Source organism: Gavialis gangeticus, unplaced genomic scaffold (genome assembly GCF_001723915.1).
Source record: "Gavialis gangeticus isolate Ggan-Ray unplaced genomic scaffold, GavGan_comp1, whole genome shotgun sequence".
NCBI classification, from domain to species: Eukaryota; Metazoa; Chordata; order Crocodylia; family Gavialidae; genus Gavialis; species Gavialis gangeticus.
The window spans coordinates 15661556-15688413 of NW_017729002.1; the positions used below are offsets into that span (position 1 = coordinate 15661556).

The 26858-nt window shown below is 51.4% G+C and overlaps 1 protein-coding gene and 2 long non-coding RNA genes across 3 annotated transcripts; 2 read left to right on the forward strand and 1 right to left on the reverse strand.

Annotated features, from left to right (window-relative positions):
* Positions 1–1726: 1726 nt before the first annotated feature.
* Positions 1727–3546, reverse strand: LOC109290765. The gene is made up of 2 exons (XR_002095676.1): positions 3001–3546; positions 1727–2355 (listed from the first exon to the last, which is right to left on the reverse strand). It is a non-coding gene; the product is annotated as an uncharacterized LOC109290765 (long non-coding RNA).
* A 2926-nt stretch (positions 3547–6472) lies between these two features.
* On the forward strand, positions 6473–24192 carry LOC109290764. Its single transcript, XR_002095675.1, has 3 exons — positions 6473–6708; positions 23802–23808; positions 24180–24192. It is a non-coding gene; the product is annotated as an uncharacterized LOC109290764 (long non-coding RNA).
* On the forward strand, positions 9933–19322 carry LOC109290763. The gene is made up of 2 exons (XM_019507511.1): positions 9933–10574; positions 17805–19322. The coding sequence occupies exon 2, from the start codon at positions 17849–17851 to the stop codon at positions 18683–18685; it is 837 nt and encodes a 278-aa protein (XP_019363056.1). The 5' UTR covers positions 9933–10574; positions 17805–17848; the 3' UTR covers positions 18686–19322.
* Positions 24193–26858: the final 2666 nt, after the last annotated feature.

Genomic DNA, 26858 nt, shown 5'->3' on the forward strand with positions numbered 1-26858 from the left:
CGCCTAGTTTTTCCCCAAGGGTGCCCGATGAACAGTTGTTCACTGATCCCTAGATGTACACTTCTGCTACCAAGTCCCCTCTGAGCCTCCTCTTTTTCAGGCTGAAGAGTCCCAGGTCCCTCAGCCTTTCCTCATATGGCTTGCCGTGCAAGTCTCTGATCATATGGGTAGCCCTTCTCTGGACTCTCTCAAGCTTTACCATGATCTTGTTATGGTGCAGAGCCCAGAACTGGACCAGTACTCCAGTTGCGATCTCACCAGTGCTGAGAAGAGCTGAGTAGAGCAGGAGAATCACTTCTTTGCAGTGGTTTTGCTGGAGCTGCATCAATTGATGCATGCCAGAATATTGTTGGCCCTGCTGGCTACAGCATTGCACTGCCGGCTCAAGTTCATACTGTGGTCAAGTATTACCCTCAGGTCTTGGTGACAAGTGATGGGGGATCTTCAGTCCTGCTGCCTGATGAGAGGCAGGAGTTTTGCCTGTCAGCAGCCAGGGGTGCAGGGCCCCAGAACCCCCCTGCACCGATCTCCTCAACAGCTGGCAGGCTTAGTGGCTGCAGCAGGGCCTAGCAGCAGTTTCCCCTCCCCTGTGCCCCAAGACAGACACAGTTGCACAAGCACCCATGTTGTGAGTTTTATCTGTCAGCAGCCAGAGGTGCAGGGCCCCAGAACCCCTGCACCAATTTCCTCAACAGCTGGCAGGCTTCGTGGCTGGAGCAGTGGCTAGCATCCCTGCAGTTTCACCCTGCTGTGCCTTAACACACACAGTGTCACCCATGTCACAAGTTTTTCTTGTCCGCAGCTTGAGGTGCAGTTTCCCCCAAATCCCTGCACTTATCTCCTTGAAACTTAGCAGACGTCATGGCCTCAGCAGGGGCTAGCATGCCTGAAGTTTTGACTCTGCTGTGGCTTAACACATACATGTGACATGAGTTTTGCTCTCAGGATTTTGGGGCATAGTTTCCCCAAACTCCCTGCACCTATCATCTTGAAACATGGCAGGCTTTGTGTCCTGAGCAGGGGCTAGCATTCCTGTAGTTTTGACTGTAATGTAGCTTAACACATACTCTTGACACAAGTTTTGCTCTCAAAACTTTGGGATGCAGTTTCTCTGAACTCCCTGTATCTATCTTCTTCAAACCTGGCACGCCATATGACCTTAGAAGGGGCAAGTTTCATCCAAATCTGGCCAGAAATTACCAAGTTATAGGCTGTTTTGTCTTTCCCCATTATAGCCTCTGGGTGAAACAGTGGTGAAACAGCAAAACATTTCGACTTGCCTCATTTTGTTTTGAAGCCGTTTCGACCTATCTGTTTCGTTTCAATTTTGCTGTTTCAACCTTGAAACAGGTCGAAACAGAGTCAAAACAAAACTGGTGGCGAAATTTTGCACAGCCCTACTGGTTACAGATACTTCAAGATCCTGTGTGCCCCAGAGAATAGAGGCAGCAGAGGGCAGAGAAAGAGACTGGGTATGATACTGGACATCTGGTCAGGCACTGGCAGAGAATTTGTGATTGGAAGTAAGAGGGAAACTTGGTCCCCCCCCCAACCTCTCTAGGAACAGTGAAGAGCCTAGAAATGATTGCTATAGGAGTGTAACTTCTTGTTTTGGGAAACATCAGGGCACAGCTGTGTAAACAGTGTCCAGAGTTATTCTGGGCAGAGGAAGTGTGAGCTTAGCAGAGACATGTTTTGTTTTTTCTCTAGGGATGCATGGTTGTGAGGGGGGGGCATTTCGGAGGCAGAAAGAGCTTTTCCAAGGGGATTGTGTGTGGTGTGTAATCTGTCTCACACAGTCTTTCAGGGGGAGCTTTCTCAGTCCTAGAATGAAGTTTGCTGGATTTCTTGTATGCTGTAAGAACTGACAAGCTGTGAGGAGAGTCAGAGATTGTTTTGGGTTTGCAGAAGGCAAGGCCAGTACAGATTGTGTATCTGTGAGAGAAAGACCAAAAATTTGCTGGATTTATTAGTTTGCAAAGTGCAAGGCAAGAATGGCCACTGATGAGAATGGATTGTGAAGCCTATAAACCAGAAAGGATATAGTTAAGATTTGTAAGAGAAAAGAAAAGCTAGAAGTTAGGTAAGACCTAGAGGAAGCGTGGGGATTCCAGAGAAAGCTGCTAGAGAAAGATCTGCTGGAAAAAGTATTGCCATCAGAGTGGACAAAGAATTGCCAGACTGAGAGACCTGTTGAAGAATAAGAGAGATTCTTTAAAGGGGGTTTGAGAACAGACTCACAGAGCACAGAGAAGAATTGAGAGTGGGTGCTAAAGAGGAGAGCCCAGCCAGAATTTGTGAGAGCATTGAAAGCCAGAGACTCAGTCTGAAAGGTGTGAGGCAGAGTTAGCACTACTAGTGTAGTCTGTGTGTAGACAAAATGAGAGTGCATGACACATTAAAGAAGGCTAAAGGCTATTACACAGATGTAATTGTGTCAGTGTTTGCACACATTGGCAGTGTATTGCGCATTAATTCCAGCCACTGTAGAAAATCTGGCAGTGCAACGCACCTTAAATGACTTTGGGCACAGCAAACTAAAACTCCTTCAAGGAGTTTTAGTTTGCTGCCCCTGCAGCTGCGGAGTGAAGCACCAAGCTCCGTGCACCTCTGTGGCTCTGCAGGGAGCCCTGCAGGCAGTCTGGCAGCAGCCCAGGAAAGCAGGTTCTGCCCAAGAAAAGCAGTGAGCCTGGTCCTTTTTTTTCTCCACCTGGAGCCTGCTTGCCTCCCTGAGCTGTGTGGGGGCCTGGGCTCAGGATGCCTGTGGGTGGGTTCCACTTGGTGGGGGGTGCTGCTGCCATGGAGGGAAGCACCAGCTCCCCCTGCAGCCCATGGACTGCTCCACCTGCCGGCAGCTCACCCTCCCCTCCCCACCACCGGCGAAGCAGGTAAGTTAGTGGGGTGTGTGCACGACACAGGGGTTTAATCAATCCTAAATTGAAGCAGTGTTTTTTAAAACCCACTGCTTCAGTTTAGGGCCCCCATTTCATTTACACACACCTTGGAGTCCAGGTAGGGTTAAATCAGGAGAGAATAGGACTGAATGGGTTCAGAGGCTCTGAGGAGAGCAGAGGAGAGAGTGAGAATGAAATTTTAGGAATAATTGCTTTAGAGAAGGAAGAAATATAGCAATCTTGAAAGAAAGTTGTAGCTTGATCTCAGAGAGTGTCTGAGCTGGTTAAGTAAAATGCCTTCTATTGCTGGTCCCATAAGAAGTCAGTAGCAAAGAAAATTAACCCCTGTGTTAGAAACTGTGTGAATGTGGGTAACAGAAGTAGAGCCTAAGGAGCCTAATAAGCAAGCGGCTTTGCAAAGTCAGTTAAGGTGTTAATACAAAACAGAGAGTGTGAACAGTGTGGCATATTTGCTCTGTGTGTGTATTACAAGGCAGAGAAACTGCTGGAAGTGTAAGTATCTGTAATCTCATTGGTAAAGGGGGTGAGAAATGTCTTTTTTACCTCCCCTCACTTTCGAGGAATAGTGTGAATCTTTTAGGGAGAATCTTTCCTTTCTTGTCAAAGTTGGCTTTCCTGAAGTTGAGGACTTCTGCATTGCTGACTGACTTGCCAGCTTTATGGAGGATGGTGAAGGTGATCAGCTCATGGTCGCTGTCTCCCAGCTTCCCTTCGATCATTAGGTTGCTGATTAAGTCATCCCACGTTGCCAGTACCCGGTCAAGCAGCGCTTTGCCTCTCATTGGTTCATGGATTTCTTGAGTCAGATAGAGCTCATCCACACACATGAGGAAGCTTTGCGACCATTCCGATTTGGCCAAGTGCTCTTCCCATGAGATGTCTGGGTAGCTGAAGTCTCCCATGACAACCATGTACTGGAGCAGAGGCCTCTCACTGGTGTCCTATATTTGCATGCAGCCATTTTTCCTGCCATCCAGTGCCTGGTGGAACAGCAACATAAAGGTTTTAAAGGATCAGTGTCAGCTGGCAGGCTTACACTCAAAAAGCTAGCATTGCGTTGAGCAGGAACATGCCCAGATTTCTTCAGGAGGTTCCTTGGTAGCGGGGACATGTTTTGGGATGCTTCCATGAGGGTTTTGCCCCATGAACCCAGCAGAAGGGCAGCTCCTTATTGGTGGCAAGGTAAATAGCACATGCAGATGGTGAGTAAATTGGTGCCTGGCATGGCCAAAGCATTCTTTGGACCAGACAAAAACATGGTCAAGGGTGTCCAGAAGAGTCCCCCAGTGCCACAGAAGCATGGCATGGGGTGGCCCAAGAAGAATTTCTTTTGCTAATCCCAGCCCAAAAGAAATTCCTTATTCAAGCCATTATACTTAGTGCAGTGGGCATAGGGGCCTACAGCTAGCAGCATGGCATGAAGAAACTGTGCTCTGGGCCGGGCAAGACTCTGGTCAGGGATGTCTGGGCGAGTCCACTGGTGCCCCAGAGTCATAGAGTGGGGTGGCCCAACAAGGACTTCCATCTCTAATCCCAACCCAAAAAACAGTTCCTTATTCGAGGCATTATACTTACCACAGTGGCTGGGGTACAGTCTGTTGTCATCCTGGCATGACCAAACCGCACTTTGGGCCGGGCGAATCTCTGGTCAGAGATATCCAGGAGAGTTGCCTGGTGACACAGAGATGTTGTCTGGGTTGGCTCAAGAAGGATTTCTAGCTATAATCCTAGACCCAAACTCAATTCCTTATTCAGGTCTATATACGTAGCACAGTGGCTGGGGTGCTATTAGTTGGCAACCTGACATGGCCAATCCGCATTTTGGACTGGGTAAATCTGTGGCTAAAGATGTCCAGGAGAGTCCCCCGGTGGCACAGAGGTGTCACGTGGTGGCCCAAAAAGGGTTTCTCGCTATAATCCCAGCTCAAAAGCCAATTCCTTATTCAAACCTATGCACTTAGTACAGTCAGAATGAGGGGCTGTCAGTTGGCACCCTGGCATGGACAAACTGCACTTTGGGCCAGGTCTCTGCTCAGAGATGTCCAGGAGAGTCCCCCAGTGGCACAGAGGTATGGTCTGGGGTGGCCCAGGAAGGATTTCTGGGTATAATCCCAGCCCAAAATCCAGTTCCTTATTTGGGTCCATGCACTTAGCGCAGTGGCTGGGGTGCTGTCTGTTGGCAGCCTGGCACAGCCAAATCGCACTTTAGGCCAGGCAAATGTCTGGTCACAGATGTCCAGGACAGTCCCCCGGTGGCACAGGGTATTATGATGGGTGGGCCAAGCAGAATTTCTAGCCATGATCCCAGCCTGAAAGATAGTTCCTTATTCAAGCCATTATACTTAGTACAGTGGGCATGGGAGCTGTTAGTTGGCAGCCTGGCACGGCCAAACCGTGCTTTGGGCCAAGCAGGACTGTGGTCAGGGCTCTTTGTGCCAGTCCCCCAGTGGCATCACCACAAAATTTGGGGTGGCCCAAGAAGTATTTTGCCTCATAATCCCATCCTAATCTGACCTTAGTTTAGGGTTCTGTACTTGATGCGGGATATTATTTTACATATGAATTAGTACATATGCATAGCTAATGAAATTCTCTCTCTTTAGGATCTGGAATTCATTAATAAATTTTTATTGGATCTAGATTAGCTTTGAAAAAGGAACTGGGAACTGGGAATAAGGAACCGGGAATAAGGAACCAACTTCAGCCTCATGCAGCAGGGGGGAATCTAAAACAGCCATCTTTGTTATGTATTTTGCAGGACAGCTGCTGCGACAGTGGCAAGTGCACACAACTAATGGGAGCCCATGGTTTTATGAGATCCTGAAGAGCTTTTGAGAGAAATACAAGCTGCATGATGCTACCCTAGTGACCCTGGTAAACCACCACAAGATACAGGAGGTGGTAAGGGCAAGAGACACCATATCACCAGTAGATTTACTACCTGGTGATAGCTGCCAGGCCATGTGGGAGTGAATCTTCTGCAGGGACCTACAGAAGAAGCACAGAGACCTAAACAGGCAGGCAGCCCACCGGGCACTTCCTGTGTGGGCATGGAAAAACAGCGCGAGGCAGAGAGGTCCACTGAAATGCCCGAGGCTGACTTGCCGCTGGCAGGCAGAAATGATCGACCACCTCTTCTGGGACTGTCTGTACACCAGGGAGGTGTGGAAGAAAGTCCGTGTGCTCCTCCTGGTGGTGACAGGTGTCAGAAACCTGACTAGGGAAGAAGTATTTACTTGGCAGGGGAAACACCATGTATCTGGGTTCATGAAGGCAGTTTTTCTTAAGTGTTCCCGGGGTTAACTTTTTCTGGCATGGTTTAGTAGCTGCCAAGGTATTGGGCTTAAAGCCCACATTATGGAAATGTAAGGCTCCTCCCTAGCTGAAGGCCCATATGGCTGAAAGCAGGTGAAACTTGGCGGCATCTGAACCCCAAGCCTCCGGGCTTGGGCCTGCACGTAGGATGCCTGGCAAAAGATGTTGGAAATATCTGAAGCCCCTGGTGGGGGTGGAGGATGTTTGCTAGTTGTAGGGCCACTTATCATTCTGGACTGCTTCAGGTCTGCAGTATGGAAAACCAGGAACCTGCTCACAAATAGACCCCAAAGTCAAGGATTGTATTTAAATGGGACTAAGTGAAATGTACTGGTACTACAGAAAGGCAGAAGAGGATGACAGGAAAAAAATAGCAGACCTCATCTGGTGGAACCTCAAGGGGACTGGCATAGACTTTTTTAGGATTAGCCCCTCTGAGAAGGGCAGTGGGTGGGGGTATGGGTATGGGGATAGGTGCGTGGTAGCGTGGTGTGTACTGTATAACAGGTTTTTAGTGTGCTTTGAGCTGCCAAGTGAACCACAAGGGCCACTGTGTCATGGGACCCAGGCTAGGAAAGAAGGATCTCCCAGTGCTGACTACATGATCGTGGAGCTCACTCTGGAAGATAAGGATCTTCCAACCCAGGTCCTACCACCATGGGGTGCAGGCTGGGTGATAAGGATCTCCCAGCATTGGCCCCATGACCCCAGAACTGGGGCTGGGAGATCTTTATCTCCCACCCCTGGGGCCACCCAGCCCCTACTCTCTCCATTCCCCAGTTGTGGAGTGGGGGCTGGGAGGTCCCTGCTGGATGGGGCTGGGGAGCCTATTCCCTAACCAGCTCCATGACTGCAGATCTGGGCAGGGAACAAACTCTCCAGCCCCAACCCTGTGATCCTGGAGCAGAGACTGGAAACTGTCCCAGTCAGGGGCAGGTCCTAGCCCTATGACCAAAATGGGTGATTGAGCCACAGGGCTTGGAAAGAACTGCAGGGCTGGGGCAGGTTCCAGCCCCCTGTCCACCAGTGGGGCTCACTGCTAGCTGCCCCACTGAAAGGTCAGGGCAGGGGGCTGGGACCTGCCCTTCCCCTACAGCTCTTTCCAAGTCCTCTGCCCCTGATTGAGAAGCCAGGGCCAGGAGCTCCCTGCTGCTGGGACATCCAGGAAACAGCTTTCTCCTGGCCTGCTGCTCCCTGCCAGCTAGCACCCAGGGAGACCATAGAGCCAGGGGCACGCTGCACATGTAGACACCTGTCCACGAGCATTTACTTCAAGTAGTTTACTCATGAGTAAACTACTCCCGTAGCAAATGCATGTGTAGACACACCCACTGAGAATCAGGTTCAAGGCACCCAAGGGCAGGTGGGGCTACAGCTCAAGTCCTCTAGTTTCCCAAGTGAGTAGCCTATGTTGCTGCTGGTGCATATGCCCATTCTGCAGGCATACACAGCAGTGTATGTACTGGGTATGCAGCCAGGAATAGAAGTCCTCCCTTTGGGTAAGTGGCAGTTTTGGCACTTAGATGGCCAAAAATGCCATCAAAATTGGACACTTAGACGAATGGGAAGGGAATAGAGTGTTACCCTATGCCTCCAGGATGTGGAAGGCTGATCCGGTGGTTGAGATTTCACCAGTATTAGCTTCAGACAGCTGTTAGTTGTAGTGACTGTGTCTTTCCAGAGAGCAGCCTCATTCTTGGAGGAGTCCTGTCAGTGCTGCTGGTGGCCTCTTGGTGGAGCTAATGATACTGTTAAGCAAAAATCATGAGTTAGATCCAGAAATCACAAAATTGGCTAAAAACAAAATCACCAGTTTTTTTCACTGCCTGAATTGTAGTTTTGTTCTGTTTCTGGTGTTTTGAACACTTTCTACTTCTCCATGTGTGAGGCATGTCCTTTTGCCAGGTCTCCCACACCTATTGAGGTGGTTTTGGAACTCCCCCCCATATTAACTCCCCTTCCATGAACCAAATCAGTCCCATCTGGTAGGGAGCTGCAGCAGAGTTCCCTCTCCCCAGTATAGGCAGGAGGCAGCTCCAGGGGCTCTCAGCTCCCACACCTCTGTCCCTATGCCAGCTGTTGCAGGGGCAGAAGAAAAAGAGCTGAGCTGTTGTTTCCAGGAGGGATAGAAGAAGGAGGGAACGGAGATGTTATGAGCTGCTGCTCTTTGCACTTTCAGGGCTGGAGACCATCTTACCTGAAACAGCACCTGAGTCTGGGTTCCTGCCCTGGAAGCTTGATTTGTGAGAACTGTGAATGGATTGAATCTGCATGTGTGAATCCTAAGGTACTTTCTGTTGAATGTGCTAATGCCAATGCATGTAAAGTTTTACTTTTTGTTTCTGATATAATCAAAGCTGTTTGCTGGAGGCTGTACTGCTTTGGGCATTTTCACTGGTAACTTTGGATTCAGGGTGTCAGCTTCAGTCTCTAGCTCTGCCCCAGACTCCCTACATAACTCTGGGCAAGATGTTTAGCCTCTCTGTTTCCATTTCTCCGCTGTGAAATGGAGATAACAATCCTGCCCTGTCACGGGCTTGTGAACATAAGCAAGCTCAGGTGCTCAGAAGCTGTGGTAGTGAGGAGGGTCCTATGAGTAGATAGGGGGTGGTAGGCTGGTAGCATGCAGAGACAGTTGAAAGGACAGTGCCAAGTGTCTGAGTGCTGGACAAGGGGTTCCTAGCCTGCATCTGGTTTGTCTGTGCATAGTCCCTTGGTACATATGGCTGTGCCTGATGCAGAGCTGTGCATATGAACTGGAGTATGGAAAGTTTCCCTGCACTTGGGCAATATTAATTCCATATTCATGGACATGGAGAGATCCCTTAGTGGCCTTTCCGCTCAGACGCTGCTGGTCTGCTGGATAGAAGAATGCCAGAGCCAGGAGGTCCTGCTGAGATGGTTGTCCTGCTAAATGTTATCTGCTTCTCTTCAAAAAGGTCTTGGGGGGTTGTGGTGATCCCAAGAACTGTGGAGAACTGGATACCAGGTTAATTCTGCAGGCCAGGGAATGGAGCAAAGGCCTGTCTCTTCCTAGACTGGGGTAGGTTAGGGTGCCTAGGCTGAAGGGGTATCAAAGGCCAAATCCAAGGCATTTAATCAGCCACGTTGTGCTCTGCAGCACCCTGCCTGAGACGAACAGAAACAGATCAGGTTGTTCTCCTGCAAATGGCTGGCAAGTGAAAGAGCCCCAGCCAGTGATAATAATGAAGCTGCTGTGTGCTCCAGCCAACAGTTTTCTCAACAAAAATATTATGCTGTTATCTGTGATTTACAATAGTAGCCAGCACCAATAAATCAATTACCCCAGGATCCCAGATTTACCAATAAATCACTCACCAGCACATTGGCCTGGTGCTCATGACCATGCCATCCGGATGCCCTGGTACAGTGCTGGGGAGGCCAGCAAAATTCTTCAGCTACTAATTAGCGAGTGGGCATATGGGGTGAAATATTTCTTTAGCAGGGAACTGATAAGTTAATGGCTCTAAATGTGCTCTTGGTTTTAGCTGGACAGTTTAAAAGCCAGAGACTAGGCCGTGTGGGTAAAAGAATAAGAGTGGCTTATGGTGACAAAGCAAAGCTCAGAGTGCACTTTTCCAGGAGCCCTAGTGCTCTGCACTTACACTATGGCCCTTGTGCCCAGGAAGGCAGCTAGTTGAAATGGGATGATTTGGAGGATTGAAGAGATGGCAGGGGCTCCATGGAAATCCACAGTGACTGTGAGATCCAGCAGAGCTGTACCGATGGAAATGGAAGTCTGTAGACAGTCTCAGGAGGCCATAGTGTCCAGTCCCGCAGCTGAATCAGGAGGCTGTTTTCAATGGGGAGGCTTGTGTCTATAGCAAGCTCCCACCATGGCCAGGCATCTATTGTTTGCACAGGGGTTGTTTGATAAGCATTATGTTCTTCAGAAGATGCCTACTCCAGGAGTCAAAATAGCATGAAATTTAATTTTATGCCTATTTGACAAAGCTTGATTTCACCTCCAATCAGCAGTGGCGATAAGAGCCCTCGGCACAAGTGTGCGGGGTAGTTTGGCAGCTGTGACTGTGGATTTAATAGGTGAATCGACAGGAACAGCACTTGAAAATCCCCAGGGTAGTCAACCATTAAGGTGAGCCCTATCTTCCGTCCCCCAGCTCCCTTTCTGCAGTGTTCTCTGGTTGCTGGGCACTAAAGCAAACCAAAGCTCTGTTTACCAAGTCTACTATTACAATACAGCTACCAAATATTTGCCAGCCGTCAGCACTGCTCCACCACTATAAATACTTCGGCCCCAGATGGAAAGACTGCCGGGGGCAGGAGCTGGGAGCCCATGCATGGCGGGACTGTGGCGGCTCGGTGAGTGCAGAGCTGACAAAAAGGGGGATGATTTTGTTGCAGCTAAAGAATGAGGTTGCTACCAATGACACCTAACGGGTGGGGACTGGGTTTGAGGGCTGGGCAGGGCCTTTAATCTAGGTCATTAAGTAATTGGGATGTTATGACTTTGGGGCTTTTACCCAAAGCTTCTCTTGTTCCCTGTTCCAGTCTGACTGCCCGGAGGGGAGAGAAATCCTCCCCAGCTTGGCTCCAAGCCATCCTTCCAGGGAGGCTCTGGAGCAGCATTGTCCCCTTTACCTTCTTTGCAGCACCACTACTATCAGGGCATCTCTCCAGCTCCCTGCCCAGGATGAGCAACCAGGGGCTCATTTCTGAGCCTTTTTCCAGAAGCCCTAACACTGGTGCATGGTATTCAGTGCACAGCCGGGGTCAAGGAGCTCTTGTGCTGCATCAGTGCACTGCCACAGGCAGCCTCTTTCCAAATTTTGCCTCCAGCCTAGATGCTCTGTAGCCATCCCACAGTAGCACCTGGCCCTAGGAGTTCCTGAATGGATGTGAACATTACTGGAAGGCCCAGCTGGATGGGACAGTGGCTCAGGCAGGGCACTTCAGGCTCCTGGAGTTCAATTCAAGAAAGGCAGGGAGTAAAGACAACCAGCCCTTTTGGATTTCCTAGGACAGCTCTGAATTTGGGATGGTGCCCTGCGATTTTTGAGGGTTCATTGAAATGGGACTTTCATCCTGAATTCAGAAAGCTGGTTCCAGATTGATGCCAGAATGTGCCTGCATCAGGGCCAGCATCAGCAAACTAGGCCATTTCATGGGCCCCAGAAATTGACTTGCTGCCATCATAGAATCATAAAGGAAAATCATAGAATCACAGAGAAATAGGGCTGGAAGGGACCTTCAGAGGTCACCTAGTCCAACCCTCTGCCTGAGGCAGGATTATCCCTATCCAAACCATCCCATACAAACCATAATCCAAACTCTACACAAGACCATTGTCAAACCTGCCACAGGCAAAGCAGGGACCAAAGCAGCCAGTGTCCCACTTCTATGAAATGCTGTCAATACATGTTCAAGAGATCCCAGACAAAGGGCCACATCCCCTGCCAGAGAGGAAGGCAAAACCCCACACATTCTGCACCAATCTGACCATGGGCACTTCCTCCTGACCTCAAACACAATGAATGGTCCATAAAACCAATGCCTGACAGTTTCAGGGCTGCTAACAGCCATCTGTGGAGTGGCTTTGCCTGTGTGCCAGATTTTGGTCCCTAAAAACTGGTCCCTGTAGTGGGAAGGAGCTGGCTACCCAGTCCTGGGGTTTGCAGAAGTCCTGGCTGGAGTGAGCCCTGCCTCCCTATTGCTGGATCACAGAGGTCACAGATGAAAGTTTTCTGGATGCTGAAATCCACACAAAAGTACTACAGCAAAAGCCATGTTATCTGGCACTTTACCATCCGGGATGTTCCACTAACTGGCATCTGTCAATACAAATCTTCCTTCCAAGGGATGTGGCAAAAGTGAAACGGGAAGTCCGACTTCCAGTTTTGCTGCCACAAGCTGAGTCCCACTTCTTCCTTGTGGACCATGGCCTGGAGCAAAGCAGCCTGCACAGGGCCCCCCTCTCTGTCCCCAGCATGCTGATGCCAGAGAGTGAAAGCCCTGGTGCACCAGACATGGCATATTTGATTAACCAGCATCCCCCTTTCCCCATGGATCCTGGATAACAGAGCGTTTACTGTACTTCAGATGGACACACACTGAGAAACAGTAAGTCATGAGGGGAATCACATTTGGGTGATGCGAGATATCCCAAATTCATCTGCACCAGTAGAAATGCCAAATGACCCCAGTGGCGTCAGGGGAGCTTATAGGGCCAGTAAGACTGGGACCATGATTAGGCCCATTCCATAATACTCCCAGTAGAGAAGTGAGGGTTCACAGGTCCCTGTGAGGGTCTATTACCCCTGGAAGGCCACTGACCATGTGGGTGTATAAGGGTGAGAGGCTGGCCAGGCTCCCAGCCAAACCCATCTACCTGCTCTAGGCAGGTCACTAGAGTTTCAGCCCCCCAGATCCTCCCACCACAGGTCCTTGCCCTCCCTTCCACACATAGCACGTGCTGACTGCTTACTAGGGATCTGGGCTCTCAGAGCTAGGAGCGGGACAGTCTGTGTGAGGTCAGGGGGTAATCTCATAGCCCAGTATCTTTTTATACTGCTCTCTTCTACAGAGCACAGTGACATTTATATCCTTCTCAACTAGGGGAGTTTAATACAGGGGAAACTGAGGCACAGAGAGGAGAAATGTTCTGCCCAAAACCACACAGCAAGGTAGTAGCAAAACAAGGACTAATACCTGGAGTCCTGATTCCATATTATAGCCATCCAACTCCCCCTCCTGGCCACTGGTTTCTCTCTTGGGGCATAACTGCTCATTTTGTTTCTCTTAGTTTTCTTTGTCTCAGGAGTGCTGGGCTGGCTGCTGGTCAGATGAGGAGGCTGGGGCTAGGGCTTCTGGGCTGTTTCTGGCTTCTCAGGGATGTCACTTGTGGCCTTGTACCTCAGCTTCTCCTCAGCAATGTCATTTGCCTCCAGAGCACCACTGAGGCTGAGCACCGGCTGGCAGGGAACTTTGGGATCCTCCCAGGGAAGGTGAAGGGTAACTACTGGGAATGGATCACACTGTGTTTGCTCCTGTAGGACCAATCCTGAGTCCCCTGCACATGGACATGGAAGGTAGTACAAGCAGGAGCTGATGGCTCTGCTTTGCAAGGTACAGGAAGCTTGAGCTGACTTCAGAAAACATGGGTCTGTACAAAGGCAGATCACGGGGAAGTGCAGTTGCACCTCCCCCACCCCCTTTTGATCTCTCCTCCACCCACATTTTAAAACCAGTTGCTTAGGAGAAGCAGTACATTTCTATTTCGGTAGTGCTGAGAGAGTCCACTGACTTCTGTCATCTCCCTTCCTGTTGATCTCCACAGGTGTTAACAACCCTCTCTCCCTTCTAATGGTCTTAATGTTTCACTATTCAAACTATCCTTTCTTCTGCAGTTTTTCTGTCTGTTAGCCCTTCCTGGTAATGTCTCTCTTCTATTTTACAGCCCTGCAGACTATTTTTAGCTCTAGCTAAAACCTTAACTCAGCTGTAGAAATGAATGACTGAAGTATTGGAGGCACTGTCAAGATGCTCAAGGCTAGATTTTGTTTTATGACGCTGAATAAGAGATGCACATTTAACTAGAATAACTACAAAATTGATGATACAATATCCTGTGCTGATTGTTTGCCTAGATGGTTGTGTTGTTTTAAACTTTATATATACTCTAGCAAGTTAGCATACATTCCAATAGTTATGTTTATTTTTTGCTTTGATTTTAAGTAAATAATACAGTTTTAGCCCCTTTCAATATAAGGAAACCTTCTAGGGCCCAGGTGCAGACAGAAGTGACAATTTTCACCCAATCTGGCCACAGAAAGCAGTCTACAGCCATGACCAAACACAAATGCATGGCTGCAGACAGCTTCAAAGATGGCCAGTCAGGTGAAAATCTGACCCCTCCTTGCATGAAGTAACAGATAAAGACATTTCAAAGTGTAGTGTCTTTTGTAACTTGTGTCTGCAGAGCTCCCAGCCTGTGGCAGTTTTCAGAATAGCAGAGGGAAAGGGAGTGGTGGCAGTTCAGTCTTGACTTTTTCAGCCCTCCCAGGATGATGGAGTAGGTGTATTGGAGGGGGGAGGGCTTAAAAACATCCAATTCACCCACCCCACCCTTCAGCACCAGCTGGGGAGCCCCAAGAAGGAGCTTCCTCTGCTGCCTTCCCCACCTCTCATTCTGAAGTACTGGCACAGAGTCATGGTCATTGCAATGGGAACCTGGCTGCAGGTTCCTAGTGGGCAGCTAGATTCCCTTCCCCCTGGAACCAGTAGTGAACTTCTGTTTGGTCTGGGGTAACGCTGTAACTCAGAACAGTTTGCAAAAATCCTTCTGAGTTACAGGTGAGAGCTGCCCTTCTATCTGCACCCATGTGTTGCTTTATATGTGATGATGTGCCACACCTTCTGCACCTGGCCTTTCAAAATCCTAGATCCACCTATGGGTCTGCAGCCTTCCCTGCCCTCCAGCTCACTGGGGGCTGGCACTCCTGGCTACTCCACTCAGCCAAACCAGGTATCCAGGAGCTGGCAGCCACCGCAACAGGGCAGCTGCAGCAAGGGTCTGTGTCTGAGCCTTCCTAGCCTGTCATCTGTGCCTAGAGATGGGGAAGTGGGGTCTAGAGCTTGCTCTGGGGCTTAGTGGGGTGCAGAGTCCAACAGCCAGGAGCTGTGGCCTGCATGGCAGCAGTAGTAAAAGCACATGCAGGGGTGGGGCCAGCTGCAGCATCAGGGCTGGCAGTAGTAACAGCTGTTGCTCTTGTGCTGCAGGACAACTGTGTCCCCCATCAGCCCTCCCAGCCTGCCCCAGGGTTGTCTTCTAGCTTTAACACTGCTGTGTATGCTCGAATGAACAGTGAGTAAGAGAGGGCCAGCCCCAGCCCCTTTGGGCAGGGCCAGTAGGCACAAGTAGGTCTGCTGGGAACTTGGCCTGCTATGAAGTGTTCTGGGGAGCGAAGAAGCCCAGTCAGACACCCTTGGGGGCATAACACAGGGGTGCCGTGCCAGCTGGGTTGCTGCTAGCAGATGTGGTGACGGCTCTGATGTAGAGGTGGGCGGCTCTGCCCATGGCAGCTGCAGTGGGTACAGGCGAGACTCAAGTGTTTTAACCCTCAGTCACAGAGTGCTACAAATGCCAGGGCCCTGCCCATCATTCCAGCCCCATGGAGCTGCACGGGGTGAGTTTTGCCAGCACACAGACTGTCAGGGCCTGCAGCAAGAGGCATGGCCAGGTTGTACAACAGCAGTGCAGCCAGGCAACTGCAGCACAGGGGCATCTGCCCTGGGGAGAGGGACTGAGGTAAGGGAGAGAGAATCTGGCAGGCTACAGGGCACTCTGGCTGCCCAGAACCAGCTGCTCCCAAGGCAAATGTCAGGCTGAAGCATTATGTGCTTTTGGAAACTCAGAGCACTGCATGTGGGAGTGTGGGGGAAGACAGAGTAATGACCCTTGGCCAGGATCACACTTTCACAGTACACTTGGGTTGCAGAGTGGGCAGGGGCCTGGGGACCACTGGGGTCAGGGAACAGGCCATCAGCTCCCATGCACACCGACCTTCACTGAAGATGGCAGCTGCTCTGGGAACACTGCAGGGTCCTTGGCCCTACAGCTCAGGCACCCTGCAAGCAGCCTGGAGTTGATTCTTTAACAGTCAGCTGTGGGTTTTCTCAGTCCCATTACATTTTGACCTGTTGCAGCACAGGGAGTACCGCCTTAGGCTTGAAATCCCTGAGTTGCATTGGAGAGCATCCAGGATATGAAAACTAGCTCCCTGAGACACTGACCCTTTTCAGGAGAGCCTGCAGCAGATGGAAAGGCCTCTGGAGCAGCTGTGGAAGCCAACAAGTGGCAGGAGTCTGAGGTGGGCAGAGCAAACTGAGGGCAGGGGTAGGGCTGCTCTGTTTCATGCCATGGGAGGAAGGGGCTGTGGGGTCAGAGTCCTGATCACTTGTACCCATTTAGCTCAGCTGCCCCTCCATCCTAGCACTCCTGTGACATGCTGGGAACATGAGGAATCAGTGGCTGCCCTCCTTCCAGTGCTACCCAGGGCTAGCAGCCCTGCCAGAGGCTTGTGCCTTAATGGCATAGGAGTGCCCCCTGCCCCAAAGTATATGAATGGGCACTGGGCAATGGAAAGGCTTTGTGGCATGAGTGAGTCAAGAGAAGGGGCATCTCTGTGGCACTGAACCAAGCCAGGGGCTGCCTCTGAAATCAAGGATGCTGTTTGCCTCATAGACTGAGGAAGGTCAGGGCTCAGTCTTGCCTTTAGCCTGGGTCCTGAGAAGAACTCCAGAGTTGGTCCTTCTGCTCCCAAAAGGCCCTTCTCCCCAGGCACATACCAGTCTGGTGGTTGGAAGTCATGCCCAGCTGCATGGCAATCCCCCCTCCCCCTCACCCCACCTGTGTGGCCTTGTGCTGCTCCCAGGGCCGGCAGATGCTGGGGGGTTATTTGTTTGTTTAAGCAGGTTAAGCATAAGCTACAACCGCTGAGGCACTGAACATCTGGACTCAGTCTGGCCTTTGGATTCTGTCTCAATGGTCTAAAGGGGGGATGGTAGATATTGGGCAGCCTCCACTTCTCCATACTCTTGCCTAGGCATATGTATCAAAGGTCTTGGTGTGTTGGTCTCAGGGCTCCATTCAAGTGGATTAATCAGGTGCCTGACTAGACTTATGCATACACCATGATCCAGGGGATCAATGGCTGCCTCCAGCTCCAACTCCAGTTGTGCAATAAAGCTCTTATCCTGTGCATAACTCATTTGCTGCACACCAACTGCCTATGGGCTCTGTCACCCATGATGCAGCCCTGCTCCAAAACCCAGGTCACTGCTGAGCTGCCTCCTCTCAGCATTAGGGTCCCAGCCCCACAGTACACTGGGCAAGAACAGAGCAAGACCCAGCAAGGGTGATCCATTCACTGCCCTAGAGTCATGCTGTGAGGTTGTGATCAGGAGTGGGCCCAGCTCTTCTCTCACTCACGCAGATCCACCCTGCCTGGGCTAAGCACACTGAGCACCATGGCTCCCTGCCACTGTCAGGGAAATCAGCATGCATAGGCAATGCGTGCCTCCTGAGGCTGGGGGGGCATGGCGACCCCCCACAGGTGGCAGCAGCGGTGTTGATGGCGGGGCATGGCAGCAGCGAGTGAGGACCTCCTGCAGGCAGCTGTGCTGATGTTAGCAGCGACGGTGGGCCAAGCGGGCATTATCCACAGGCTGCTGCGGCATTGTCGGTGGTCAGGGGGAGGTCCCACTGCAGCCAGCTGCCGAGCCTGGAATTGCCGGTGGTAATTCTTGGGTGTGGGGCACCAGCGCTCTGCCTGCACCCTCTGCCCATCACCTAAGCTGAGTGCGCTCGCTCTTAAGGAGTGCACGTGCATCACCATGCACCTTCTACACATCACCTATGCCAGCATGTGATAACGGGAAGGTAGCAGATCTCATACACAAGTATACGCCTAATTGTTTAAACCATTCACACCATGCACAATGCCAATGCAGTCTGGAGTGTGGCTGGACTTGCAGCACCACAGTCCTCCCTGCATGTTCCATCAGCATGGCCTAACAGTGTTTCCCTTGCAGAGTGAGTCCAAAGGCCGGTGGTGCCCATCTCTAAGTGAGCTGAGATGGCTGCAGGAGTAATCAGGAACCCAGCAGAGTTCAGACTGCCCACTTCCTTTCAGCACTCATTTCTCCACCCTGCTGTCCATCAGGATAGGGATTTTCAAGAATTGTCTGAGGAGGAGGAAGATGAGGAGGAGGAGGAGGAGATGGAGGAGGTGGAATTACAGGGCAATCCCACTGCTCCTATTCCTGGTGGAGAGAGACAAGAAGTCACAGCCACTGCCAGCCTACATGATGCAGAAATGACCCTACAGCTCCTCAGGTTCTCAGAGCTGATCAGCAGTGACATCCAGAGGTACTTTGGGAGAAAGGCCAAGGAGGAGGACCCTGACTCCTGCAACATCTATGAGGACTGCTTCTCCCCACAAAGATCAGGGCGGGAGCTGTACTATGCAGACCTGATGCACCTTGCCCAGAGTGGGGAACTGGATGCTGAGGACTCCCACAGTGCTCAGGTGCCCTTGGGGCAGCTAGACCAGCAGCTTTGGAGGTCCATTTGTAACAAAGACGGAGGGCAGAAGCTGGGACCACTGGCTGAGCTCTTCGAATATGGCTTGAGGCAGTACATCAAGCAGACAGTCTCTGACAGCAGAAGGCTGCGGCTGGAGAAGAAGTATGCCCACATCACCCCCATGCACAGGAGGAAGCTGCCACCATCCTTTTGGAAAGAGCCCTCTCCTGGCCCTGCAGGCATCCTCAACACAAACACGCCTGACTTCAGTGACCTCCTTGCCAACTGGACTGTTGAGCCTGGGCAGGAGCTGCCCAATGCCAGCAGGGAGCTGGCCAGTGAACTGGGCCGGCAAGCCATGGAAGCTGATCAGTTCAATGTGCTGTGAGGCAAAGGTGCCAGGGCTCCAGTCAGCTTCACTGAGTCCCATGGGCTGGGACCAAGCTAGGGGCTGCTGGAAAGAAGCTACCTGCTCCTAAGGTACCGAGGGCTTTGTCCAAATGGGAATTCACACACCCTGCCACCTGCCCTGTCCCAAGTGACTGTGGGTGAGAGTGCCATATTTCTTCTTGTGCCCACTTTCAGCCCCATTCTAGTTTGTAGGCAGCACGCAGGAACCAGGCTGATGCCTGGCACATTAACCTTGGGCCTTATCTTGCCCCTGCTTTTTAAGTATGATGGGCTTTGGACTTCTGCCAGTTGCAGCATCAGCCTTTGTGCCAGTCCCATCAAACTACCCATGTCTATGTGTTCTGCAGGGATGGCAGGGATACTGGGCAGTGCCAAGGTGCAGCTGCCGCCATATGATAGCCACATCCTTGCCATGTGCCACCTTGGTTAATGATAAAACTGGCTTTGCTTTTACAAGAGAAGGTTCTAATGGTGTCAGTGGGGCTTTGGAAATGGACTTTCTCAGCTGGAATGTGCCAAGGCCTGAGAGCTGCTGTAGCAAGGAGCATGTTTAATTTTATTTTCCTCTGATTGTAACAGGAATGACTAGGGTGAATAAACCCTTCATTGCAGTGGCTGAGTGTGTCAGTGGTGCCTCTGCAAGTCACCCAAGCCAGGGGGACCCAGGCTGCAACTGATGGCAAGGCCGTGGCACAGAGGGGGTCATGTCCTGCCCTGGGGAGCCCCTGGTTTTGAGGTTGGTGTGCCCTTTAGGCACACCAGTCTGGACACCTTAAGGAACAGCCAGGCCTCAGATGTCTCTGCTGGGACATCCGGCCCATGGAAAGTCTGCAGGAGGATGAGAGGGAACCAGAGTGTGGTTGAAGAAATAGCCACCATTTGCCATGACACTCCATGTCTATGGAGCCAGGACATACCACTGCTGCACAGCCTGGGGGACCCCCAAGAGGCACAGCAAGGGGAGACTTGCCTGCAATCGGCTGCTTGACCCATCTGCCTACAGCCAATCGGCCATCTCCCATCCCGAGAGGAAAACAAGAGCCTGCAGTACAGGGCTGCTCTCCTGCCTCTGCCCTGAAACTGACCCCTTGCCCAGAAGTTGGGGGCGGGGGGGAGGTCCCACTACAGGCCCCCCTGCCTGGGTGGGGGTGGAAAGACCTGAGCAGAGGATGGGTGGGCAGGGCTGATGGGATGTCTGGAGGCACAGTTGACTGCTGGGCAGGAAACAGGCAGTTGTGGGCTGGCAATACACTTCCTTCCCCCCCTCCCCTACAGAGTGCTCTCAGGGTGGGGACATGCCCCAGGGGCTTGGAGCCCATAGACAGACTCCTCCTCTATGCACAACCTGAGGGCAAGGATGGGGGATGCAGCTGGAGAAAGTGGGGGTTTCCTCCCCTCTGCCCCCACTGGCTGCAACTGTTGGGGTAGGTCAGCACAGTTCCCAACAGGCCCTAAGCCAGGCAGAGCACGGAAGGCAGTAGGTTGCATTCAGCTGCCTTGACCACCGCTCTCTGTGGTGTGTTGGTGGCTCCTGACTATGCCATCAACCCTTCAGTGACGCCCAGGGAGGAGAGGCAAATCCTTTATCTAAAAAGCAGGAAGGGATGGATAATGAGCTGATTAAATGAGCCAATAACACATGTTTGCTCTCTAGGCCAAAGTCAGTGAATCTGATCAGCTTATCGCAGCAGTATAAGGGCAAAGGGTAACCTAGGCGCCTCATCAACTTGCACAGCTGCAGTGTCTTGGGATGGGCAAACATCTGAAGGCTCGCTGCTCAGCTGGGTCCCCAGGACCTTCCTCCCCCACATGCAATCCAAGGAGAGAGCTGCAAATGCTCTGGAGAGGTCTCAGACCATGCAGGCTCTTTTGTCCCCCACACCCTCCTGAAATAACACTGCCCATTGTCAGAGACACCTCCCCATTACACTCAAGCACCCGAGCCCACTCTGGAAGGGAAGGAACCATCCTATACAAGCAGCTACCAATGTGTCAGTGTCCCGATGGGGTGCCATAGTGAGTGTTGACCCTGAGTTTGCCACAAAGCTAATGGATCTGTGTCGGTACCAACTGCCCTGTGTGGAGGATTTGGAGGGGGGAGGGGTGCCAAAAGCAGGATGGAGCTTTATCTCCATAGGTCCCTGATCCCTTGAAGACATGAGGTGTCTTTCCACTACCCAGAAGCTAGCAAGTTTTTCCACTTCACTTGCTTGCCTGCAGCAGAGGGAGCAGTCTATAGCTGGGGCACACATTGGCAAACCCAAGTGTCCTTTGTAGCAGGGAACCATGCCATAAGCTTAGCAATAGTGCATTCCCCCATCAACTGGAGTGGTGCTTCCTGCCACACAGTCCACTGAAATGCTGCACTGCCTCCTGCCTGAACCTGCCTGGTGCAGCTGGTGTGATCCACTCCACAGTGGCACACTTTTCCTGTGCCTCAGGAGAGAACACAGCCTCATGTACCCCTTGCATTAGATACCATGCAGCACTTTTAGTGCATGCTGCTCCCATCTATTACCAGGGGCTGGTACGAGGCATTTATCTCCATCTTTGTGGTGAAAGCTCCTTTTTTTGTTGGATTTGAAAGGAAGCAGCATCAGAAAACATCTACAAACCTCCAGATTCCCAGAGGCAGAGAGAGCACCCGATGTCTGAGCTTGGGCTGTGAGGGGTCAGGAGGCAGGGCTTGTCCTGCCTGGTGGGGAGGGGTGCAGCTCCATGGACTCTATGAGAACAGGGGTAGGAATGGGCTGTTCAACTCAGCTGGAGACCAGGCTGCATTGGGTGGGCTGGCCAAGTGTGGCAGGCAGACTGGCACTGCCCCAGCTCCCCAGAAGGGCTGAGCTTACAGTAGAAATAAAGTAATTTTTTTAAAGAAAATTTTTCATGTTCCAATCTAAATCAGCCAAATTAATTCCAAATCCATAAGTCAGTCAAGAACCCTAAGTGGCCCTACTGTTGGCAAACATCTACCGAAGCTGGGCCTTGAGATGTTTTGAAATCCTTTGGCAGGCATCCTATGTGCAGGCCCAAGCCCAGAGGCTTGGGGTTCGGGTGCCTACAAGTTTGCTTGCCCTTAGCCATAAGGCCGCAGGAGCAAGCTAGGGAGGAGTTTCCCATTTCCATAAAGTGGGCATAAAGCCAAAATCTTCCCACTTGAGCAGCAAGCGGAAGGGTTATTATACATTACCTCCGCAGATACTACCCCATTCCAGAAAAGCAATTATCTCCGGGTATGAAGAGGAAAACCACCCTGGTGGTTATGGTATTTCCCCAGCCAGGTAAGTAATTGTCAGAGCAAAAACACATTTCCCTGGAGCTGCTTGCAGCTGGTGGCTGATGGCTTGAAATGAAGCCCAGCACAGCTGCCTGCCTGTCCAGTGGGGGAGACCCTTTTCTGCTGCCCAGGAGCAAGCTTAGATTGTATTAAGCAATACTGTACATTGAGGTCCTCCCCCACCTTGCAGTTCACCATGATGTAACACAGCAATGGCAGTGTGAGTGCAGCAAAGGTACCTGCTGAAGAGGGCTCTGTTGCACTGAAGATAGCAAAGAGAAGAGGACAGCATAAAAGAAGATGCATGCCTTCCACCGCAGGACTCAGGGTAGAAGGGCCGGGTCCTAAGAACTCTCATTCCCAGAAGCCAGCTCTGTTCATGGGGAGACTCTCAGGGAAGGCAGCAGAGCTTATTGCATAGTAGAGGTATTCCAGAGCTAGCCTAAGGTTACCATATTTCCAGTTTCAAAAAAGAGGGCACCTGTTGGGGAGGGGGACAGTAGTATGATTCTGGGGTGCAGTGATATGCCAGTGCCCTGCCCCTGTCCCTCATGCCCAAGCCACAACCCCAAGTCCATGCTGGTGCCCCTCACTCCTGACATGCCAGACCCCTGACACTGCCAGCCCCTTGCACTTCTGATCCTCAGTCCCCTGACCCCTGCCGCCCTTCACTCCCAACCCACAGCCTCCCCAGCCCTGCCAGTGCTTCTCACTCCCAACCCACAGCTCCCTGCTCCCCAAACCTGCTTGCTGCCCCAAAAAGGACCCCAAAGAGAGGACATGTATGGGAAAAGCCAGACATATAGTAATCCTAGGCTGGCCCCTTAATCTCATCACCTGGATCAGTGGGAGAAATGCAGATGGAGTGGAGCAGGTGCTGGCAAGGAAATTCACTGCTGTGAAGAGCAGGTTGCAGTGGAGGGCCTGGGGCTTCTGGTAAAGCAACAGGCATTGGCTGCAGAGGCAGTCTGGGTGAAGGCATCAAGTGGAGAGCAGAGGAGGAGACGCAGCAAGGGGCTGGGAGGAGCATAAAATATGAGAGCGAGGTGAGGTCCTTTGTGGTGGGAGATTGGCTGTGACCACATGTATGGGTTTGGGGGAGAGTGGGCACTTGCTCACCATGCGGATCCTTGGGTTTCACTTATCGCCGTCCTGCTGTGAGAAGAACAGCCAGGGCACCCATCAGTCTCCCCAGTGACTGGCCTGTTTGCTTGTGTATAGCCCTGACCCCAACCTCCCCTCCCTGCTTCCAACCTGCCTCTGTGATAGAGGCCCTGAGGTTTGTCCCTGACCTCTCCAGGATGGCTCCCTGCCAAGGCTCAGGAGCTGATGTCCTCCAAGCCTGGTTGGGTCAGTGGGGAGGCAGGCAGTTTCTGCTCCCTGTTGGGAGAAAACACTGCAGAGAGACCAGGAGAAAATGCCAGAGCAAAAAGGTGGGAAGGAGAGAGGGAGACGGTGGGTGAATTAGAGGAATTTCTGGGAGCAAACACCAAGTGGCAGTGATTAAGGACAATAAACAGTCATTTGTCTTCTAAGCAAACCTCTCCTCTCCACAGGACTCTTATCTGCAGGAAAATTCCTCCTAGTTCCCCTTTTAGCCAGGGAGTCAGTAGGTTCATGATAGACAAACCATCTCTCCACTGGGGAAGGGCAGCTAGAAAGGGCAGCTGCGACTCTAGCTGCCCTGCTCACCATCCATCATGCAACTACATGCCTTGTTGTGGTCATTACACTGTTTCCACTTAGAGCAGGCAGAAAAGCACTGAGGCCTAATGAGATGGAAGGCAAAGCCAGTGCATCCTAGAATCAGGACAAGACAGTTGGTTGCAGGGTGTATTTCACTGTGGAGCAGAGATGGGTAAAATACAGCATGCAGGCTGGAATTGGCACAGCTTCCCGGTGGCCGCACTGGGAACTGCTCAGCTCCCCACCCCCACCCTCAAGGCAGCAGGTAGCATGGGGAAGCGGCAGTGGTCATGGGGATGCATATCAGACACCACATGCCTAGCCAGGTCAGGGGGTGGGGGAGCTACAGCTGGGCAGGTCCTACTACAGTGTGCAGGGCACCTGCTCCAGTTCCTGGCTACCTTCCATCCACTCGGCCACCTGGCGTGATGAGCAGCTACCTGTGGACAGTCAAGTGGGTGGAAGGCAGTCCCCTGGCTGGGAAGCTGTGCACACTGGCCAGGGCCAGGGCAGTGCTGTCAGCAGGTGCAGGGTGGATATGGGTGGGAGCACAGTGCAGGCTGCATTGGGTAGGAGCCAGCAGGGTTTGGCCCAATGTGGAGCACTGTCGAGACAGATGTAGGCCAGATGGGGGCGGGGGCATGCATCAAACACGCTGGCATGCATCAACCAATGCATCTTGTTTAAAACTAAGGAAGTGATACTCCCTCTGTACTCAGCACTAGTGAGACCACACTTGGAGTACTGCGTCCAGTTCTGGGCGCCGCACTTCAATAAGGACGTGAAAAAACTTGAGAGGGTCCAGAAAAGAGCCACCCATATGATTACAGACTTGCAAGGCAAGCCATACGAGGAAAGGCTGAGGGACCTGGGCCTCTTTAGCCTAAAGAAGAGAAGGCTGAGAGGGGACTTGGTAGCAGCTTACCGCTATATCAGAGGAGTGCATCAGGAGCTTGGTGAAGAACTGTTCACTAGGGCATCCCGGGGGAAGACCAGCACCAATGGATATAAACTCCTGGAAGGCTGCTTCAGGCTTAATACCAGGAAAAACTCCTTCACAGTCAGGGTGTCCAGACTCTGGAATAAACTCCCTCCAGAGGTGCTGCAGTCACCTACCCTGGAGGTTTTCAAGAGGAGACTAGACAGTCACCTCGCTGGGGTCATTTGACCCCAGTTGTCTTCCTGCCTAGAGCCGGCGGTGGGGCTGGACCCAATGATCTGCAAGGTCCCTTCCAGCCCCTAACAATTTATGAATCTATAAACAGCCCCCCACACACATGCACCCTCCACACCCCTTCACACACCACACATTCACACCTCCACACCCACTCCTCCACACACACAATATACAAGAGTAAGACTTTATTTTGAGATATTATGTAATTGCCTCTATATACACTATTCAAAAAACCATAAATCAGAACTAAAACTATTTTTAAATATTTTAAAATGTTACAGTAGATGTTTGATTTTTAGTCTATTGTTTGTTTTTATTTATAATTAGTTAAAATGATATCTTCTGAAAGATTTTATGTATGTGGCCCTTGACAGCTCCCCAAAACCTGTTAAGTGGCCCTTCAGTCAAAATAATTGTCCACCCCTGCCCTGGAGGGACAGAGGGGCCTCAGCTTAACTAGCTCCTTTCAAACCCTGGAGGAGCCAGAAACATGCAGGCTCACACAGTGAGGATCCATAATGGCACAAATGATTCTGTATTCACTAATGAGGGATCTGATCTGTGCAGCTAGCAGGGCTGCATGCTAACACAGGGTGCCCTGTGGGACAGTGCATGTGGATTAGGTGCAGCCATCATGGACTGCAAACAATAGCCTGCTGGTAGGGAGGGAGAGCCCAGGTTATATGGCTTGATGCATAAGGTTCTCTGGGGTGCACCATGTAGGAGGTCAGGCCACAAGATCACAGTGGGTGACAGGTGGCTGACACAGACCAAAACTTCATCCCATGGCTGATCCTGTGCACACAGCTTGGGCAGTCTGTGGGGCCACAGGAGAACAGGAGAATCACTGGGCAGGTAACTAGAGTGATAAAAACCCAGCAATATCATGAACAAAGCTGTTAGATTTCCTGTCTTATTGGCACTAAAGCAGAATGACATCCCCAAGGCATAAAATCTAGGCAGCCCAGGGCCTGTTCTGTTGGAAGAACTGATTCAAAACACAGGAGGTCACTAATAAGGTTTGGATCGGTGTGAGTGCAATGAAGCTGGAATGCATCCACGCTGAGCTGGCCTTAGGGGTGGGTAGCATGGGCAACTGCCCAGGGCACTGTGGTCAGAGGGGTGCCACACATATGCCCTGCCCTACTTCACTGCTTGTGCCAGGCAGGAGCCATCATGGGATTTGGGATCTTGAAGAGAAAAATGAAGGACATAAAGGCGTCCAGTTTCGTATCAAGAGAGGACAGAGAACAGAGTAGCAGAAAACTGAAATGTCTTCTATGATGGCCACCCTAGATGTACAGCAGGGCCTGCTTCCCCTGGCCACACCCAGAGCTGATTGGAGCTGCTAGCCAGGGCAGTGGGATTAAAACCCCCTGGGTAGTGGCAGTGGTGAGCACTGCCTGGCAGCAAGATGGGCCAGGAGGAGGGTGATGAGAGCTGGGTTAAAGACAGGTGCCCAGCAAAAAGACAGTGTGTCTGTTTGGCCCTGGTATGCATGCCAAAGCCTTCACCATCACTGACCTGCTGGGGCTGGAGGCCAAAGTGCAGCCACCCACAACTACTGAGGGTGTGAGTGTGGGTGGCTGGTGGGCTCAGATCAGGTGTAGTGCCTGTTCTTAACCTGGCAGAGGAAATATGATGTATCTGTGTCCATAAAGGCAGTTTTCCTAAAGCACACCTGGGAAGAACTGCTCTTCTGGCATGGTTCAGTACCCACCGAGGTGTAGCGCCTTTAAGTCCACTTTATGGAAATAGGAGTCTCCTCCCTAGCTTGCTCCAAGGGCTAAGGGCAAACAAAAAAAAAGTAGGATGCCCACCAAAGGATTTGGAAAGATCTGAAGCCCCAGGTGTGGGTGGAGGATGTTTGCCGGTAGCAGGGCCACTTGTGGTTCAGGACTCTTGGATTTGGAATTAGTTTTGGCCAATTTGGCCTGGGAGATATATATATATATATATATATATATATATATATATATATATATGTGGCACTCTGCCACTGGAGCTGGG

Bases quoted from the DNA above. Each gene is read 5' to 3' on its own strand.
- LOC109290763 (XM_019507511.1), top strand. From the start codon at position 17,849: ATGGCTGCAGGAGTAATCAGGAACCCAGCAGAGTTCAGACTGCCCACT.